Source organism: Chionomys nivalis, chromosome 22 (assembly GCF_950005125.1).
Source record: "Chionomys nivalis chromosome 22, mChiNiv1.1, whole genome shotgun sequence".
Classification (NCBI taxonomy): Eukaryota; Metazoa; Chordata; class Mammalia; order Rodentia; family Cricetidae; genus Chionomys; species Chionomys nivalis.
In genome coordinates this window covers 48,179,032-48,198,864 of record NC_080107.1, presented here as the reverse complement: position 1 = coordinate 48,198,864, position 19,833 = coordinate 48,179,032, and the positions used below count along the sequence as shown (strand labels likewise).

The 19,833-nt window shown below is 47.4% G+C and overlaps 1 protein-coding gene across 14 annotated transcripts in view; it reads left to right on the top strand.

Annotated features, from left to right (window-relative positions):
* Nucleotides 1–19,833, top strand: part of Ralgps1 (Ral GEF with PH domain and SH3 binding motif 1) — a 223,701-nt gene that overhangs the window by 171,933 nt on the left and 31,935 nt on the right. For all 14 annotated transcript variants that reach the window (XM_057755023.1, XM_057755020.1, XM_057755019.1 and 11 more), the window contains 3 exons: nucleotides 12,446–12,583; nucleotides 14,487–14,580; nucleotides 18,365–18,432. In XM_057755023.1, the coding sequence (XP_057611006.1) occupies nucleotides 12,446–12,583; nucleotides 14,487–14,580; nucleotides 18,365–18,432 (300 nt within the window). The remainder of the gene's footprint in view (nucleotides 1–12,445; nucleotides 12,584–14,486; nucleotides 14,581–18,364; nucleotides 18,433–19,833) is intronic.

Sequence of the window (19,833 nt, the reverse complement as noted above, 5' to 3'; positions counted from 1 at the left end):
GTTGTTTTCCTCTTCGAGCATGTGGTTCTAGTGATGGAGCTTAGGTACTCAGACTTGGCAGCAAGCATCTTACCTGCTGAGCCATCTTGTCAGCCCCGCCTTTATGTCAATAAAATGGATTATTCAAAGAAGGAATAATAAGTCTAGAAATTTTCTCATATTTTATTTTAATAGTGTGGCATAATTTCTCTAGTCTTTATGTGTGTGGATGTACTAATTTCTTTCTGCGTTTCCTTCCAGGTGTTGGTATTTTTTGCTGCTCTGTTTTACCGTTACATTTCCCACATGGTGACTGTTGGCATGTGAGAACAGTGCTGGTGTCCAGTGTGACATTAACTCTGCTAGGGCTGATGGGGCTCCAGCTGGTCATCCTAAGTTGTCTCGTTGTATAGCTGTTGTGGCAGTGCCATGTGCACCTTTCATCCCCATGTGTTTGTGTTGTCTCGTTCCATTGATTCGTGCAGCTGGTGTGGGGCGGACACTCTGCCGTACTCACTCAGACTTCAGTATTGACTGTACTGTGAGTTTTCTAATTCTCAGCGCTCCTCAAGTCCAGAAGTCTGCTTTACAGTGTATATCACTAGGAATCGATATTGAAACTGTCAGCATCATTTCACCATCTCTCGAGATCAAATGATGCAGTAAGATGGCCTGGCTTATTTTTTTATATGTTGATTATTTTATTAACTTACTTGGAAATACTTTAATTGTTTCGCATGTATGTTGAGACATATTCATGCTGATGTGTGTATATGTGTATGTGGGCATGCATGGTAGTCAGAGGTCATCATCAGGTGTCTTCCTAATTTTTCAGACAGGGTCTCTCCCAGAATGTGAAGAAACTTCAATTCTGCTAGGCTGGCTGGCCGTGAGCTGCAAGGATACACTGTCTCTGCCTCCCCCATGCTGGAATTCTAGATGTGCATTGCTACACCCAGTTTTTAAGCTGCTTCTTTCACTCTCATGGCAAACATTTGTTGACTGAGTTATCTCCCAGCCCCTCTTTTTATTGGTTTTTTAAAATATTTTTAATTTTTGATACTATAATATCATTTCCCCTTCCCTTCCCTCCTTCCCTCCTTCCAGCCACTATCATGTTCCCCACCTTTTCTCTTGCAATTTCATGGCCTCTTTTTCCTTAATTATTGTTACATAAACACACATACGACCCTCAAAACATACACATACAAGTAACATTATATGAACTGAGTACGGGTTATATTTATGTGTTTACACATATATGTATGCGTACAAACATTTTGTATACTTAACGTGTGTAAATACATAAGCACAGCCCTTGCTCCGCTCTTTTTTTTTTTACCTTTTATTTTTTTTTATTAATTAATTTATTTAATTATTAAAGATTTCTGCCTCTTCCCCGCCACCACCTCCCATTCCCTCCCCCTCCCCCCATCAAGTCTTCCTTCCTCCTCAGCCCAAAGAGCAAGCAGGTTTCTCTGCCCTGTGGGAGGTCCAAGGACCACCCACCTCCATCCAGGTCTATTAAGGTGAGCATCCAAACTACCTGGGCTCCCACAAAGCCATTACGTGCAATAGGATCAAGAACCCATTGCCATTGTTCTTCAGTTCTCAGTAGTCCTCATTGTCCATTATGTTCAGCGAGACCGGTTTTGTCCCATGCTTTTTCAGACCCCGGCCAGCTGGCCTTGGTGAGTTCCCGAAAGAACATCCCCATTGCCTCAGTGTGTGGGTGCACCCCTCGCAGTCCTGAGTTCCTTGCTCGTGCTCACTCTCCTTCTGCTCCTCCTTTGGATCGTGAGACTTCAGTCCAGTGCTCCAATGTTGGTCTCTGTCTCTGTCTTCTTTCATCGCCTGATGAAGGTTAATATTCAGGGGGATGCTTATATGTTTTTCTTTGGGTTCACCTTCTTATTTAGCTTCTCTAGAATCACGAATTATAGTCTCAATGTCCTTTATTTATGGCTAGAAACCAAATATGAGTGAGTACATCCCATGTTCCTCTTTTTGGGTCTGGCTTACCTCACTCAGGATAGTGTTTTCAATTTCCGTCCATTTGTATGCAAAATTCAAGAAGTCATTGTTTTTTACTGCTGAGTAGTACTCTAATATGTATATATTCCATACTTTCTTCATCCATTCTTCCATTGAAGGACATCTAGGTTGTTTCCAGGTTCTGGCTATTACGAACAATGTTGCTATGAACATAGTTGAGCATATACTTTTGTTGTATGTTTGGGCATCTCTTGGGTATATTCCCAATAATGGTATTGCTGGGTCGAGAGGTAGGTTGAACCCGACTTTCCTGAGAAACCGCCACACTGCTTTCCAAAGTGGTTGCACAAGTTTGCATTCCCACCAGCAATGGATGAGTGTGCCCCTTTTTCCACAACCTCTCCAGCAGAGGCTATCATTGGTGTTTTTGATTTTAGCCATTCTGACCGGTGTAAGATGGTATCTTAATGTTGTCTTGATTTGCATTTCCCTGATTGCTAAGGAAGTTGAGCACGATCTTAAGTGTCTTTTGACCATTTGAACTTCTTCTGTTGAAAAGTCTCTGTTCAGCTCAGTGCCCCATTTTATAATTGGATTGATTAAACTTTTACGGTCTAATTTCTTGAGTTCTTTGTATATTTTGGATATCAGACCTTTGTCAGTTGCGGGGTTGGTGAAGATCTTCTCCCAGTCAGTGGGTTGCCTTTCTGTCTTAGTGACAGTGTCCTTTGCTTTACAGAAGCTTCTCAGTCTCAGGAGGTCCCATTTATTCAATGATGTCCTTAGTGTTTGTGCTGCTGGGGTTGTACATAGGAAGTGTTCTCCTGTGCCCCCTTGCTCCGCTCTTGTACTGTTACTTGTCTCTGTATGTTTGGGGCCTTTGGACAGCCAGCTGGCGCTCTTCCCTCCCACTCTCAGCCTCATTGCCCTATGGTTCTTATCCGGGTTTGAGGCTTCCTGAGCTTGCTCGTTCTATGTTAACATGTTTGTTGGTGCTGTCCTTGTTCAGACAGCCATATGGCTAAGACTTTATGGATACACACCCTCATAGCAAACTCCACAATCCTCTGGCTCTTACAGTCTTTCTGCCCCCTCTTCCACAGTGATCCCTGAGCCTTAGATATAGGAGGTGTTGGGACTATGCTCTACTGTTCTGGGTTTGATTGGTCGTGGCTCTCTTTAATGATCTCCATTTGTTGCAAAGAGAAGTTTCTTTGATGAAGGGTGAGAACTACACTTATCTGTGTGTATAAGGATAAATATATAGAATGCAGTTAGGGGAAAGAAAGCAGAGTCATGCAACCGCCATGAAGATCCAGCCCGAGATGGACGTGGGTTAGAATCTTCCTAGCCATAGCCAGTCTCCACATGCTACATCAGAACCTCGGAGCCTGTGCATCACTTGACTGAATCTATGCCTTGGACAAGCTTCTGCTCATCCTCCTGAAGGTTCACACTGCTGACACTTCGGTCCACCAGGAACATAACATCCTTTCACCATGTTTTCCTTTTTCCCGAAATCTGGCCACAGGATGCCATAGACATTAAATTTAAGTCACTTTGTGACCCACCAGGGTTTCTCCATGTAACAATCCTGGTTGTCCTGGAACTCCCTTTGTAGACCAGACTGGCCTTGAACTCAGAGACCTGCCTGTTTCTGTGCTGAGATTAAATACATGAGCCACCACTGTCCAGCAGAAGAGTTTTTAATTAAAGAGAAAATTTAATTAAATGGCAAAAAAAAAAGAATGCAGTTAGGGATTATGCTGGTTTAGTAAAGTGGTGATTGTAGATTCTCCTCCAAGATTCTTGACTTCACTAGCCCTGGGGAAGTTGACTAGGTTTCCAGTACCAGGCATGATTTTCCTCCTGTTGAGTTGGTCTTAAGTCCAACTAGAGAACTGTTGGTTACCCCCAATATATGTGTCCACTACTGCACCCTAAGGGTTATCATGCCATGCTGGTCATTGTTGTGGTTCATCAGTGTCATAAGCACCTGCTGGTTGCGTTCCTACTTGAGAAGCTTGTATGACACTTTCTGGTACCAGGAAAGCTAGTCCTCGGGGAGGAAGCTTTCAAGTCAGATCCAGCTCAGGGGCTTCGGGCCTTTTGTTCAAAGTACATGTTGTTTTCAGCAGTGGGGACTTACCTTCCATCTCTGAGGGACTACCAAGGGCAAAAGCAGTAGCCTATAATATTTTGGGAGTCTCTTAGACAACCCTGACCAAAAACTCCAAAAGGTCTTCCGGTGCCTGGTGTTGGGGTTTCTGTTAGATGGCCTATGACTGTGGGGAGCATTGTCTGCCCACCTCTTTTCATCCTGTGGGTGGCCACTGCGGCTCGTTTTTATACCACCTCTGCCAGGTTTTGCCACAACAGATACACCAGTTCTGAGAAAGGGCTGCGTGTACTTCTGGCTTCTTTTTGCTCCAGAACTGTCCAGACAGTGTCCAGTTTCCTCTTGAGGCTATGAAACATGTTGGTATCATACTTCTCAACTATAGCAACTTTCTCATTGTTAATATTTTTCTTTTTTTGGTTATCAAAAAGTTTATTATCTCTTTTTGACACAATTTTGAGAAGACAGCTTTTTCTATTAAGCATTCATTTTATCTACTTTTTAAAGTTTTTCCTTATTTTTGATTGTTTCGTGCATATATACAAAGAAATATAATCGTATCTACTCCATTTCCTGCCTTCAGCTCCACCCTTTATTCCCCTCAACACAGCCCCTTCCAATTTCACATCTTTTTTTTTTTTTTTTTTTAATAATCCACTGACTCCATGTTGTGCTGCCCACATGTACGTGGAGTGGGCCATCCCCTGGAGCACGAGAAACCTACCAGTGACTGCATCCTCAATAAAGAACAATTCGCCCTCCCCAGCAACTGCCCACTGCTTCTCAGGGTGGTGTGGAGCTTGGAGGGCATCCATCCTGTCTGTGCTTGATCATGTGCAGGCAACTGCAGCCACTATGGACAGTTCATTGTCCATAGCTGCTTATGTCCAGAAGACAGTATGTCAGAGAACTCTTCTCTGTCCTCTTCCGTGGTGTGCCCCGAACCTTTGCTGCAGGGTGTAGAGATGGGGGGAGGGGCTGATCTCGAAGTCTATTGTTTTCAGCCCTTTGACATTCTACATCTCTCCAGTGATGCCTGCCCACTGCAAAGAGGACCTTTTCTGATCATGACTGAAAGTAGCTCAGGCCCATGGTTAAAAACATGGATTTTTAGAAAACACTTTTAACAAGAATTGCAACTAGTTTAACTTCTACCACACTTGGAATCATATCCCCTTCTCATCCCTAATTATATATCAGTCTTTTGAACTTCATTTCTCCCTTCAATCATACGTATTAAAGACTCGACTGCTTTTTTTTTTTTTTTTTTTTTACAGGATTTCTCTGTGTATCCCTGGCTGTCTGCCCTCAGACTTACAGAGGTCTGCCTGCCTCTGCCTCCCAAGTGCTAGAATTAAAGGCGTGAGCCACCACCACCAAGCTTTTGTTTTGTTTTCAAAATTAAACTTCACCTTTATTTATCACTTCTGATTTTAAAAATCCACGGGCCAACAAGACAGCTAAGTGAGGAAAGGCACTTACGCCAGGGCTGACCACCCCGCTCCATCTCCAGGCCCTGTGGTGGGAGGTGAGAGCCTGCTTCTGCAAGCTGTCTTCTGACTCGCTCATGTACATCAAGTGTGCAGATGCACACACATACAGAAATGAATGTAATTTAAATTTTCAAGATATTATTTCTGCTTTTGTGTTTTTACTTGTGCTCCTTTTGTTGTGTCTTTCTTTCTCTGCCGGCCCCTTATGTTTAAAGTGTGGTGTCAGCACTCACGGCCACATCTCTTTCTCTCAGGCACATGTGGACACTTCGTGATTTTGTTTCTTTCTTCTCTGAGAAATTTGATGAGTTTTTTTTCTTCAGCATAGTTATTTTATAAAACTTGTTTTCCCCCGCAGGGCAGAGGAGGGAAGGGAATTGCTCCAGACCCCTAACCACATGGTTCTGATGTGGGAGGTATGATTTTTCCCAAAGGACACTTGGGGCTGGGTACACCAACATGTCAGCTTCTTTTCTTTTGCCAATAAAGTTATTGGAGGATCAAGTGAGATAGTTTACACAGCACAGTGTCCAGCGCAAAACAAGGCTAATAACAGTAAGCAGATGTGCGCCTCACCTTCCGACTGCCGTCTGCGCCCTGGCCCGCTGGGGGATTTCTGCTACTGACACTTTCTGCCTCCTCACACCTGAGTGAGGAGCCTGAGTCTGTGTCCTCCTTTCTCCTGGGGAAGTCTGAGGGGTTTGACTCTCCTGGACCTCAGAGTTCTGTCCAGGCTACAGGATTTTGCCCATGTGCCTTTGCGATCATGAGTCACAAAACAGAAAGACACTAATGAGACATGCTGGGCCGGAAACCATGGCTTCTCCCCACCTGACACGTGACTTCCAGTTCAGGCCCCTTGCTGAAGGCCTGGGAAACATTTTTCTTCCTGGCAGTCAGAGGCCACAAACTTCCCATAAGGCTTACTCTTTAAATGAAAATTTATTCTGAAGTTCCCGCTCTGCATGATGGATGTTAATTGGCAGGCATTAATTAATACAATCATATCCAACTTCTCAGAGAGCCAGGGCTGCCCGCAGACAGTGGGTCTGCTTGGTGATGTCTTAACACACCAAACCAAACCAAACCACACAAAGTCTAATGAGCAGGCACGCTGTTGTTTCATTTGGAACTTACCAGGATGGTTATGGGTGCAACCACACAAGTATAGCCCCGGTGCCAACTACTCATTTCTGAGCTCTGAAAGTCATCTTTTCAGGCAGAGCAAAAAGAGCATGGAAAAAAGTCTTTCATCTCAGATTTTGAAAAAGAGAACATAGAAAGCGGTAGTATGGAAAAGTGGCGCCTTCTCCTGCCGGGTAGGTTTCTTTTCCCCTCGACACAGCAGAATTTTCCATATTGAAAAGATAGCCATGTGAGAAAACCCAAAACCAGCCTCGGGCTGGAAGTGAGACAAGGCAGGGATGAGAGAACAAGGGGGCAGTGAGTCGTCCCTGGGCTTGTGGGGAGCCGGGCCAGCTGTGGGCCCTGGCTTAGCTGGGCTCCCAGCCCCCAGCTTGCAGAAGGCTCTGCACACCACTAAGCCCAGTGCTCTGGGGAAACATCTCCTTCGTCAGGGGTACACAGGTGGCACAGGGCAGAAATGAGGTCTAGGGAACCATTTGCCTCAACAGAGGGCTGGTTTGTGAGTGGGCATGGTTGTGGAATAATGCTGGCTGGCCACGGTGCCCTCAGGTGATGGGCTGCAGAGGGCTGGTTTGTGAGTGGGCGTGGTTGTGGAATAATGCTGGCTGGCCACGGTGCCCTCAGGTGATGGGCTACAGTTGCATTCCTTACACCCACAGCTTAAACTGGGACCCTCTTCCTTTTGCCATCCCATGCCTCCCAGTCCCTGCCCTAGCACTGCTATCAAGGTAGGCCTGAATTCCCACCCTGATCTACTCTCAAGCTGTGGGAACTTGGTTCCCTTCTTTTTCCTCCTAAGCCTCAGTTTTCTTACATGTGCAGTGTGGGCAATGAGAGCCCCTGTCCTGAGGTGTTGCAAAGGGTCCTGAGACCAGCAGCCCCTCCTCCCTGCATGATAGACAGTGGCTATTCCTATCACTCAAGCGCCCCCCCCTGTGTCAGTGCCTCACAGTCTAGCCCAGTCCCTTGGCACCACTCATCCCCACGGCAGCCAAGCCAATGGCTGGTCCAATTACCGTCTGTGGTGGTGGGCCAACAGCAGTGTCATCTGCTGCAGTCACTGTCTAAGTAAGAACAGGAGCGGTACTATCCCAATCCAGATGGACTCCCAGCACTGGTCCAGCTGCAGGGTGGTCCCATGCGGCTGGTGTCTGGGTGCCTACCATCCATGGTTATGGCAGTTGTAGCCAGACCATCCCACTGCTACTCCTAGTGGGACTATGTGGTAGAGTTGGCAGGGCCCGCAAGTCTGGGTGGGCCACTGACATGCAGACCAGAGACGTGTGCCCAGGCAAGCCTGATATGGGCAATAGGAGGGAGTAGCCACAGTCTGGAGACTGTTAATCCCAAAGTAGAAATAAAGAGGAGAGAGCCATAGTGTGAGTGCCCCTTCCCCTGGTTCAGCTGTTATGTGTCTCCGTCCTGCCTCATTGGCTTCCAGGTACTGCAGGCTGCTGGCTGCAGTGACATAAAGACTGACATGGCAGTCGGACAGAGCTGTATGTGAATCCTGCCTCGGTCACTTTTCCACTGTGTGACCTTAGGAAAGCAACGTGGCCTCTTCAGACTTCTGTTCCTTTGTCTATAGGAGAGGGACAGTGGTTTGCTGGTGGAAACATTGTCGTTACACAGCAACAATCTGGCCACACCTCTGAGTTTAGGACCAGGGATGTAGTAAGTGCTTAATAAACATGAGCCATTGTCTTTTTTCCTTTTTTCTTTCTTTCCTTCCTTTTCTTCTTTTCTTTCTTCTTCTAGTTTTTTTTTTTTTTTCGACAGAGTCCCATGAAACTCAGGCTGCTCTTACCTCACACTCACTAAGTAGCTAAGGATACCTGATCCTTATGCCTCCACCTTCAGAGTGATGGGATTATAGGTGTGTGCCTCCATGTCCACCTCATGTGGTATCAGGGATCAAACTTAGAGCTTCATGCATTCTAGGCAAGCACTCTGCCGCCTGACCTGCAGCCCCAGCGACCCCTGCACCCCGTGATCTTCTCTTGAGTTGATGTCTTTCCTCAGCTACAAAGTGAGGCTATGGGCTGGGTCCCATAAACACACCTCCATTCTCAGAGTCACCGAGCAGCTACACGTGTTCTGCTCTGGGGACCCACTCCAGGAGCAGAGAGATCGGCTCCCAGGCCTTGAAGTCTGATAGAGTCAAGGGACACAAACAAGCATTGGTTTATGTTTTAGGTATAGAAATATCTTTCATGATTGGCTAATACAACATAGAAAGGACTTCCCTGGACTCACGCTCTGTTCACAGAAATGCACCACTTGTGCAGCCATGTTTGAGGGAGTGCAAGATTGTCATGTATCGCTATAGGTTCTGTCTTGGCTTCACAAGATTCAGGTCTCCCCATTTACTCATCCTGTCCTCACCACCATGACCTTAGTCTAAATACTCAGGGCCTGAGGTGCAGGCAGGTGCTAGAGTCTGGGTGTTTTTGCAGAAGGGACGACGGGCTGCCTTATTTCTAATGAGCCCCCACCCCTTCCCCTTCCCAGGGTATGCCGAACTAACTCCTCTGGCCTTGGTTTGTGGAGTACTACTCAGGAATGAGGCTCAGGGTCACACTGTCCTTTTGGTGCAACACAAGGAAATCTCCAAGTAGAGCTTTGTCTGAGCAAGGGCCACTCTGTGCTTTGGAGGCTAGCAGAATGATCATGGGAGCTGCAGCAGGCAGAGCTGGTGGGGATCCAGTGCGCAGCGGGGAGGCCCTGTGCAGCCGTCATCCCTTCAGTCTCCTTCTCTCAGAAGGGAGGTCAAGGAAGGACCGGCGCTCCTCAGTAGACCCTGGAAAACCTCAGTGTCGTTCTCCCCGCCCACCCCCACCTCTGCTCTCTAGTCCCCCTCTGGGCTAAGCTGCTGCCCAGCCTCTGAGTCAGCCAAGCTGGAGCCTGCACACAGCATCTGGAACCACCTCACCCCATGGCCCACATCCCTCCACCCCCACACAGCACTGGGGGATGCTTTTTGTTGTGGTTGCAGCCATAATGGGATTTTCAGGATTGCCATTATGGAATCCTCAGGGAGGTAACTGAGTTAGATTTTTTGAAAAAGAGGAGGAAAAGCAAAGTTCAAGAGAAAGAATAAATCTGTGAATTCAAACCCTCTACACTTAGGATGTCTATTCAAGGAAAATGATTCCTAATTATTAAAATCTGGAAAACAGGAGGGAAGGAAACAGACATGGCTCCTATGAGGAGCGACAGCAGATGCTTCTGTGATTTAATGGTTTCCCGGAACAATGTGAAGCTATTTTAAAAGCAGACGAATGACTCATGGTACCCAGTACTCAAGGTCCTCTGTGGTGGCAGGAAACTTGGAAGGAAGGAAGGAAGGAAGGAAGGAGGAGGAAGCCTAGGTCCCATTCCCATCTCCATCATTTACCAGCTGTGTGACCTTAGACCAATTTCACATCCTTTCTGAGCTTCCTTTTCCTCCCTTACGGAGTGGGCGTTTGGAAGGATAAAAAAGAAAATGAGCATGTGCCTGGCATGGTGGTACACACCTTTAATCCCAGCACTCAGGAGTCAGAGGCAGGCGGATCTCTGTGAGTTTGAGGCCAGCCTGTTCTTCAGAGAGTGTTCCAGGACAACCAGGGCTGCACAATGAAACCCTGTCTAAAAAACAAACAAAACAAAAACAAAAGAAAAAAGAAGGAGAAAAGGAAATGAGCATGTGAGGCTTAGCCCGGTGTTTGTCCATCCACACGAAACTCAGACGTGAAGCACCAGACCAAGTCTGTGTTTGTAACAATATTTAGTCTATTAATACAAACTCCTAAGGCTACAAGTTTTCCTCTGATGGACACTTTGACCAGAACCATACTTTTGAAATACGGTGTTCTAATTGTTGTTTTTTCAAACAGATCGCTTTACAACACAATTATATAATATATGAAAATATATACAGTGCATGTAAAATATAACTATATAGTACTATATTTGTCATTTGTAATAGTTGACACTGGTCAGGATTTAGTGCAAAAACATTTTGATATAGTTACCTTGAATTTTATAAAGCTAACGTCATTTTTTGATTATGAAGATCCCTTTAGGATTTACTACATTTAAAGTCATTAAATGTAGAAATCTTACATTTTTTTCAAATATTTATTTTGTTATTTTAAATTAGATGTATGTGTGCACATGTTGGGGCACCCACATGTGGAGGTACCCACAGAAACCAGAGGTGTTGAATCCCCTGGAGTTACAGGCAGTCGTGACCTACCTGTCATAGGTGCTGGGAGCCAAACTTGGATCCTCTGCAAGAGCAGTGCACACTCTTATCCATCTCCAGCCCCAGAAATGTTGAAAGCAAGGGGAGAGCCTTGAAATCCTGGGTTATGGGCACGGAGGACATCAGATACGTGCCTGGAGGTGACCAATTCAAGTGGAAAGCTTTGGCGAGCACTGTATTTCATACAAGTACTGTTTATGTTAAAGCTATGCAGACAGGTTTTTTTTTAAACTTTAGATCTATTTTTATCCTAGAATTTTCTTGTGTGTGTGCACTTCCAGTGGTTGGAATTTTTTTCTGTACTTCACTCCTAGATGGAGCACAGTAAAGTCAAAGAATGCGGGGAACATGGCATTGAGTTTTTGGAACTTTTGGAACTTTTGGAACTTTCTTTATACCGTGTAAATCAATGTCTGTGTTCTGTACCTAAAAAGAATTGTATTTTTAGTTATGGAAGAAAAACCTCACAGAGACTGTGGAAATGGCTTCGTGAGTGAAGTGCTTGCCTTGGTAAAGCACGAGGGCCTGAGTCTGGAACCTTAAACACCCATGTGAACAACAACAGAACCCAATCAAACCTGGTGTGGCAGCGTGCAAAATGGCAAGCTCCAGATTCAGTGCAAGACCTGTCTCAAATCATAGGGTGTTGAGGGACAGAGGACACCCTGATGTCACATTGTGGCCACCACATGCGTGCTCATGGGAAAACACATCCTCCATATATGCATATGCACAGTAAACTTAAACTTGCTGGATTTGTTACGGCGTTATCTACGCACGCCTGGATCTATACATCTTTATATGTATGCACATGCGCATTCATACATGCAGAAGAGGCAGCCAAGGCTTCCTAGTTATGGTTGTAGCACCCCCAGATGACTGTAGCTGTTTTTTGAGACAGGGTTTCTCTGTAGCATTTTTAAAATTCACTTTTTATCCCTGGTAGTTTCTTGCTTTATGTGCTTAAAGGTGGTTTTGTTTCATGCATAGAAATTTGGAGTCACTGAATCTTCTCCATCAAGTAATATCTCATTCTTCTTTCCCTGCACTAATTCATAATTGTATGTATGTGTGCGTGTGTGGGGGAGAAGTTAGACAAATATCTAAATAAGTAAAAACCACAAAAGTTGTTTTTCTGGGCATGGCAGCATAGAGTTAGGTATTAATGACAAAGAGGCATAGCCACCTGTTACTTTCCATTTGGATTACAGGTACAAAACCTTGTTGTTGACAGCTATGCAAATTAGACATGCTACAATCTGCCAGCATCCATTTTGGGTGTTGCTCAAATGTTTAACATATAGTTGAGCATGAAAAAATGAGTTAATCAGAATTAGAATTCAAGTCCAACTAGTACGTTCAGTCTCCACAAGTTGCTCTTTCTAACTTCTTGCAGCGGGGACTGTTTAACCCCCAGGGTTTGTGATGCACCCTACCATAACTCAGTGTGTCCTTTAATCCTAGGAATCTACCTTCTGGATTTGATCTACATTGATTCTGCATACCCTGCCTCTGGCAGCATCATGGAAAACGAACAAAGATCCAACCAGATGAACAACATCCTCCGGATCATTGCTGACTTGCAAGTGTCCTGCAGCTATGGTTAGTATCTCACCACTAGGACTGTGAGAGCTTGCCTTGTTGATCTGGATCCGACGCTTTTGCCACAAGAAAGCTCCAGAAGTCGGGTTAGCCCCACAGAGCTCCCTGTGGTACTGTCTTGAGCTTTAGACATGGGCTTGGCCTTTTATGCATCTCCACAGATCCTGCAAATTAGATACCTCTGTCATTTCCTTACACAGGGAGCTGTTTACACATTCAGTGAGAGGCATGGCCCAGGTGTGGCTGGCTCTGCGTCATTTATCCTTGAAAAGCCTAGTAGGAAGCTCCCAGATAACTCTTCTTCGGGCAAATTTGGGACCATATTCCTTCCATTTTTGGCCCTTCCATCTGAGTCCTCCCATAGGCTCTGCACTAGGGTAGCAGAGACAAGAAAGAAGCTGCCAAGCGTAGTTTGTTGACCAGTCTTACAAAGGGAGGCCAGGCCATGTTATCTAACTGTGGGCCTGAATGGAATGGCCAGCAACTGGCCAGGCTCCAAATGCAAAGGGTGAGCGTGATGCCTGATGCCAGGAGTACACAGGCTTACTGGAGACTTCCTGTCCCTGAGAAGTTAGAATGCCGAATGGCTCGTCTGCCTGGATACTTGGTGTGGCGCCTAAATATGAGACAGGTGCCCCAGTCGCTTGTGAGAAGGAACAATGATCCAGGCAGGGAGTCAGCAGTGATGGGGAGAATGGAGGGCAGAGCTGGAAACTGGCCTCTGCTGCCAGTGTTCACAACAGGATAAAGGAGTAAAAGCCTGGGTGCCCCAGAGGGTGTAAGAAAAGCCAGTCCTACCTGTCGTACACAGGGTGGGAGACAGTTGACCACCTCTGCTTGGGAGGACCACAGGAAAGCCACAGGCCATGTCATCGCAGGCACGACAGGGTCTGCAGTGTAGGCCAGCTCTCCTCTGGGGCCTGTGTGTCCTAGAGCCTTCAGACACCCCAGCATTGCCTGCTGACGAGCAGAGCAGCTGCAGACTCAGATCTCAGAGAACACACCAAGGAGCAAGTCTCAGGCTGCATCCTGAAAAGCCACTTCCTCCTCTTCATTGCTCGTGTGACAATAGGGCCACACACGGTTCCTGGCCCTCAGCAGGTGCCAGAATTTTTCAGAACCCAGAGCAGGTGTATTCTTGTCACTGTGCTCTAGATTTGTGCCAGCTGCCACCAGCTTGGAGAGCAGATGTCATTGTCCTCATTCAGACATGATGACACCACCAATGACTTAGAGAAGCAGAAATGACCTTCAGAGCCTCAAGACTCGGAGCCTGAATGTCATGGCCCCTGCTGCTCTTCAAGACGTTTCCCTCTCCCCAGCCTCTCTTCTTTCGTGTCTGCCCCCTTCTCAGGAGGAGTGCAGTGACAGTGCAGGTCTGAGGGGAGTGACAGAGGTGACAGTGTGGCTCAGGCTTCAGAGTCTGCAGTAGAACCTGGCCTGGCCGCCTCTTGGTGATAGGACGTTTGCATGTTGCTGCTGTCTCTCCATCATATGATGGACAAGCCCTTTTCCTATACAAGACAGATGTCTGCTGTCCGTCCGTCACCTAGTGCAGAGAGCGCGCCATCTGGGTTGGACTTCTGCACTGGCTAGGGTGGCCTTGCATTCATGGCACACAGGAGACGGTGCACCACCATCACTGGAGATGTGCTGGAGGCACAGACATATGATCCTGCTCTGTTCTGGGGACCAGGGCTCCAGCTTGCCCCAGCCTTAGCTTCTCTCCCTCAGCCAAATGCTCGAGGTCACTTTCCATAGGGCAGAACCCAAACCTGACCACTCCTCCAGGACCTGCCCCAAGGACAGTGAAGCAGCCTCAAGAAGTCAGGTGTGTCTGTGTAGGCATTCTCTGGGCTGGGGGAAAGAGTCAAGCCTCTGAGTTTTGTGCCCACTTCTACAGATCACCTCACTACCCTACCACATGTGCAGAAGTACCTGAAGTCTGTGCGCTACATTGAGGAGCTCCAGAAGTTTGTGGAGGATGATAACTACAAGTAAGTCGCTGTCTCCCTAGCCAGGCCCCCTTTCCACTGCTGTCCTTAGCACCTAGGTGCCTGGAGGGGTCAGGAGTGACCTGCAGGGCTTCCATGCCCCACCAGAAGAGCCCTCAATACCTGCTTTTGCCCCAGTCCCTCAGGCCGCACAATCCAGGGAGATGGTGTGCTCACTTTCCCATGTGGCCTGGGAAACACCTGTGAACTCCAGCCATGCGTGGGGCAAGGTTGACAATTCAGCTCTCACAGGGACTCTTGGCACTGGGTAGAAAGTCAGCTGGCCATGTTCTCAGGACAGTGTCCTCCAAGGTCCTGTTTCACAGATGGATGAAACAGCCCGTCTCTGGGTCTCTCAGCTTTGCAGGGCTTTCCATTTGGCTCTAGCCAAGGGCCCCAGCACAATCTCTGTGCCTCTGTGAACAGATGTTATTTCTCAGGAAGGCCCCAAAGGCCCTTCAGCTCATCTTCCATTTGCCCTGCTCCAGTTTGCAGGTGGCCCCTGGGTGTGCATGCTCGGTATCTGAAGGCAGAAGAGGGCTTTATTCTTCAGTCAACTCTGGCTGCTCATTTGGGCCGAACATACTCTTGACTCAGTGCTTTCTCATATAACCTGACATCAAGGAAAGTCTTAGCCATCTTGTGATTGATCATTCGTTACCCGAGTGTCACCCTCACAAAACTTCTTTGACGTCTCATCTCACAGACTGCTTCTGTACACTGTTTGTCTGACCCTGCTATCCAGTGCCTTCTAATCCCTTGCAGTTTTATGTCTGAAAGCCTGCTCTTGCATCATCTTGGTCTGTGACAACGATCCAGAGCCGTTGTTGGGACACCCCACCTGTCCAGTGCAGCAGCAGTGGTTCAGAGCTCTGACTGTGACTCGGGTCACAGGGTGGGGCCTGGAGATTGGCCTGCTCTCTCACTCCACTTGAGGCCCTCATCGTCCTCGCTGTTGCTCTCCCATCATTCATCACAGTGAAGAAGGGTGCAAAGGTGTGATCTAGCGCAGAGTAATGGGAGGCTCAGAAGAGGGCCAGAGGTCACCAGTAAAACGGCATCTATTACAAAGGGGTTCATTTTATTTACAAAGCGCTTGCTGTTCCTGAAGAGTGGCCCGGAGTGTGAAACAATTCCCACTTAAGTTCTGGTATAATGTTTTCCGTTCATGTACCAGTCTTGCCATTAAAGAGACAGTAGTTTTTCATTAACACTAATATGCTTTAAGGAGAAAAATGGCCTATAAATACTTGTGAACATGAGACAATCCTTGGACAAGCTGCAGATTATGAGTAATTACTCCTTCCATTCTGAAGTAGAGCACTGCCCCCGCCCCCAGCCCTCCGCTAAATAACAGTCATCCCGGGGCTCCTAAAGGCTCTTTGTTGAACCAAACTGGGCAAGCCCAGGGAGGAGGGCTGCTTTCCTGCCCAGGCCCCCAACCATGGAGGGCCCCCTTTCCAAGGATATCCTGTTTCTGAACAAGATATGGTGGGCAGGGCCTGTGATTCTGCTGGAGTGCTGAGTCCTGTGGCCAGCACACACCTGGAGGTGGCTCCTCACTGCCAAGGATGCAAGAACTTAGGACATTGGTGACCTCGTACTTCTAATACCTTGTCATCATCTGCCTTGAGAGAGAGACTCTGCCAAGCGGCCCAAGCAGTGTTTTCTTTCTCATCTGTTAGTCTGTTATCAATTTAAGAAAAGTGACCCAAGTTCTCACCACTTAGGAAACATGGCCACTAGCATGAAGTAAGCAGCACTTTGAACACTTGGCTGTGCATGTAAATTTTATTTACATATAGAAAGGGGTGGGTAGATGAATGGATGCAAGGGCAGAATTTACTCAGATTGGATCATATTATCCTTGCTATTTGATTAAAAATCTTAAATTTCTTTTAATTCAACCAGATAAAAAGGAAACAGAAATAAAAGGTAAGGAATGATCACTCTTTAAGTTAATGTTTATTCACTGTAATACTACAATGTATTATTTCCTGGGTCTGCCAGATGGCTCAGTGGTTCATGGTCTTGCTTACTCCTCTAGCAGGGGAGTTCAGTTCCTAGCACTCACATCTGGCAGCTCAGAACTGCCTGTAACTCCAAGCCGCAGAAGATTGAGCACCCTCTCCTGGCCTCCATGGGCACCTGCACACACATACATATTACCACATAGAGACTCATATATACACATAATTAAAAGTTAGAATAAAAATATATTTCTTAAGCATCTTACATAAGACTCATGAATGACAGGAAATCTATGAAGAGGCCTGAGTCTATTTCCCGTGACCAGGTCATTACTGTGACTGTCGGTTGCCTCAGGTTATAAAGAGGACACTGCTGGCCCTGTCCCAACCTGGGCTGCACTTGCAGGATTTTGTTAGTTGTGCTATGCATGGACCCCACACTCCAAGTGCATACTACAAAAACCACGCTCGGGAATCATAATTCCTGCCGTTCTGTGTTTTTAATGGAATTTGGTTCTTGTGACCTGTTGCTCCTCATCCCCTGGGCCTTTATTTTAAATCAGTCCCTTACTTAGCAGGGTTCATCGGGATCTGGGGCCTCCCTTCTCTTGGAGAGCTGATTAATCTGAGCTTGGCCTCCTGGGTCCCCCTCTGCTTTTCCCCTGGTCTGTAGACCGGACATTGTGGTCTCCTGACGCTCGGTGCTGCTGCTGACAGTCTCAAACCTCCCTGGGTTTTTTTTTTCTTCCCCCTTGCTTTGCCTGGTGGATAAAGAAGTCCATGAAATTCAGGAGCTCAGCAGTAGAAATCCTCAGAGGAGCATGCTCCCTGACCTCCAGGTTCCTTGGGTGCCTTCCCGGCTGCAGGCCAGCCCCCAGTGGTTTTGCCTGCAACTGCTTCCACATCCGTTCTTGGCTTCCACCTGCCAGGGCTCCTGTGTTGGATGTTCTCTGCCCTCCTCCTCCTTGAGCTGCTTCCCAACAGCTGTGATGGGCACCTCAGTCACCAGCAGTCCCCAGGCAATCTGATTAGAGGGAGGTGTGCAGCCAGCCCTGTCTGGTTTCATCTTCGATGTGTTCTGCTGTCCTGAGTCTCCCATCTTATTTAATTCCTTTGTCTCATCACCTTGATGTTCAGGTTTTGTTGAACTCAGCTCATGTTCTTACAAGTTGCTCCTCTGCTCAAGGGCTACCTCCTGGGTTGACCTTGGGATCACTCTCTCCTTTTCGTTTCCCTTCTGTGAGGTGACAAGATCTGTGGTGTTGCTGGACCACTGTCTCACTACCATTTGAGAAACTCTTCCCTGGATGCTCCTCAGAAAGACATCTGACTGTCCTTCCACATATGCAGAGGGCTGGTTCCTCTTCTACTGCCTAGGAGGTCCAGGGTCACCTAAGAAAGCAAGAGCTTCTCTTCATCTCCCAGGGCTAAAGGGAAGCTCTCAGGTTGACAGTCTGGTCTTACGGAACCTGCATCCCATCATAGTATCCCTGCCTACACTCACTAGTGTCATGAGTTTGGCTGTAGAAGCTGCACAGCCTCTTTCTCCTCTTTTTCTCAGGCTCTAAAATGTGCTTCCGTTACAGAGTTGTGGGTAAACAAGCAGGGACCAGTCGTTCATTCACCCTGTCATCCTTAACCATCACACTGGACCCAGAAACCCTGGAGAGGCGTTATATGGAAGGGTTGTGACCTGAATCAGATCTCCTGTATTCCTGTATTCTGTGACCTGTGTACTCTTTAACAAAACCTTCGTTCCCTCCCCCATCCCATGATAGACCTGGGCTCCTCTGACCTGTGAAAATCTTTGGTTTCAGGCTGTCACTCAGAATCGAACCAGGAAGCAGCTCTCCAAGACTAGTCTCTTCCAAGGAAGATCTTGCAGGTATTGTAGCTACCTCGAATAGCACAAAACCACATACAACCCAGACATGGCTGCCAAAATAGGCCCTGTGTGGAGCTCAAGAACACAGTTGAGTTCATTGCTTGGCAGGCTCAACTGTCCCTGCTTATAGCCCCCTCCACCATCTGCCAGAATCCTGATAATGTGGGACCTCAAGAGATCAGATCCTCAACTTAGAAGCATGCACTAAGTACAGAACCACCTACACCCTTGACCACCAACCTGCCCCCCAAAGGGGGCACCCAAGATGAGTCAGACTCGTTAGATTTATCACCTCTGAGGGAAGCACACACTGTGTCACCAGCAGTGGGATCCTAGGATCCGCTGTCAGAGCCAGGCTCTAGCTTTGTCTCTCCGTCTTTCTCCTCCGTAGCCTTATCTACGGGATGGAGTAAAGATTCATATTGCCCTTTTAGGATTGCCATGATGCCTGGGTGACCACAGGCCTGTCTCGTGCTCTGCCCACACCTGTCAGAGTATGCTTGGTGTTAGCTGCTTTGTTGTTACTGTCATGACTGCGGCCATTCAGTCTAGCCAGCTCTCAGAGATGGAGGCTGAGCAGCACTGTTGTCTGGGAGAGGCTAGAGAGGCCTCCAGCAGCACATCATCCTGGTTACAGCTCTCTGTCACCCTTCTGTCGCCACAGCCTGGCTTCTGAGCTGCTGCACTGTAGCCAAATAGCTTTATCAGTCTGGGCTGTGTTTTCCCTGTATGTAAAACAGAGATAATGAAGCCACCATCCCAACAAGGAGGCACTGAGATCAGTTGCCCAGCATCGTCTGCATCTATCCCTCTGCAGTGAGTGTTCGGGAAGTGGGTGGGAAGCTACTGCCTGCTGTCACTCCATTCCCCTCCTTGGGCTGCTCAAGTCAGCCTCCCCATACTCAGACCAGACCCACAGAACTCTCAGGAAACCCTGAAGCGCCTCTGTCCCATCTCTACGACACACTCCTTGCTCCTTATCTGTGCCAGCCTCTGCTGTCTCTGGGTGGTAAGTTAGACTCTTCCTTGCACCTCTGGGCTTCCCTGCTCGTGAACCTTGGAAGATGCTGCTGCGTGGCCCTTGGAACTATGGGGACTGTTAAGTTAGTGCTGTCTACAGTTTATTTCTCACGGCATCTCCCGGGACCCTGTTTTAAGTGCCTCCTGCTGTCTCCTCAAAAACCTACTGTCTTTCCTTGTCAGATGGCCCTTGTCAGGAGTGGTCCAGAGAGCAATGGTGCTGGGCAAGTTTCTCCTTTCCAATCTGTCCCTGTTCTAGAACTCTCCCCAAGCAAATTGCTCTCTGAGATGCTCAGCACTGCCCACGCCACCTGTAAAATGGGTGCAGTACACATGTCACTCACAGGACTGCTACAAGACATGCAGGATCTGGCCCAGAGC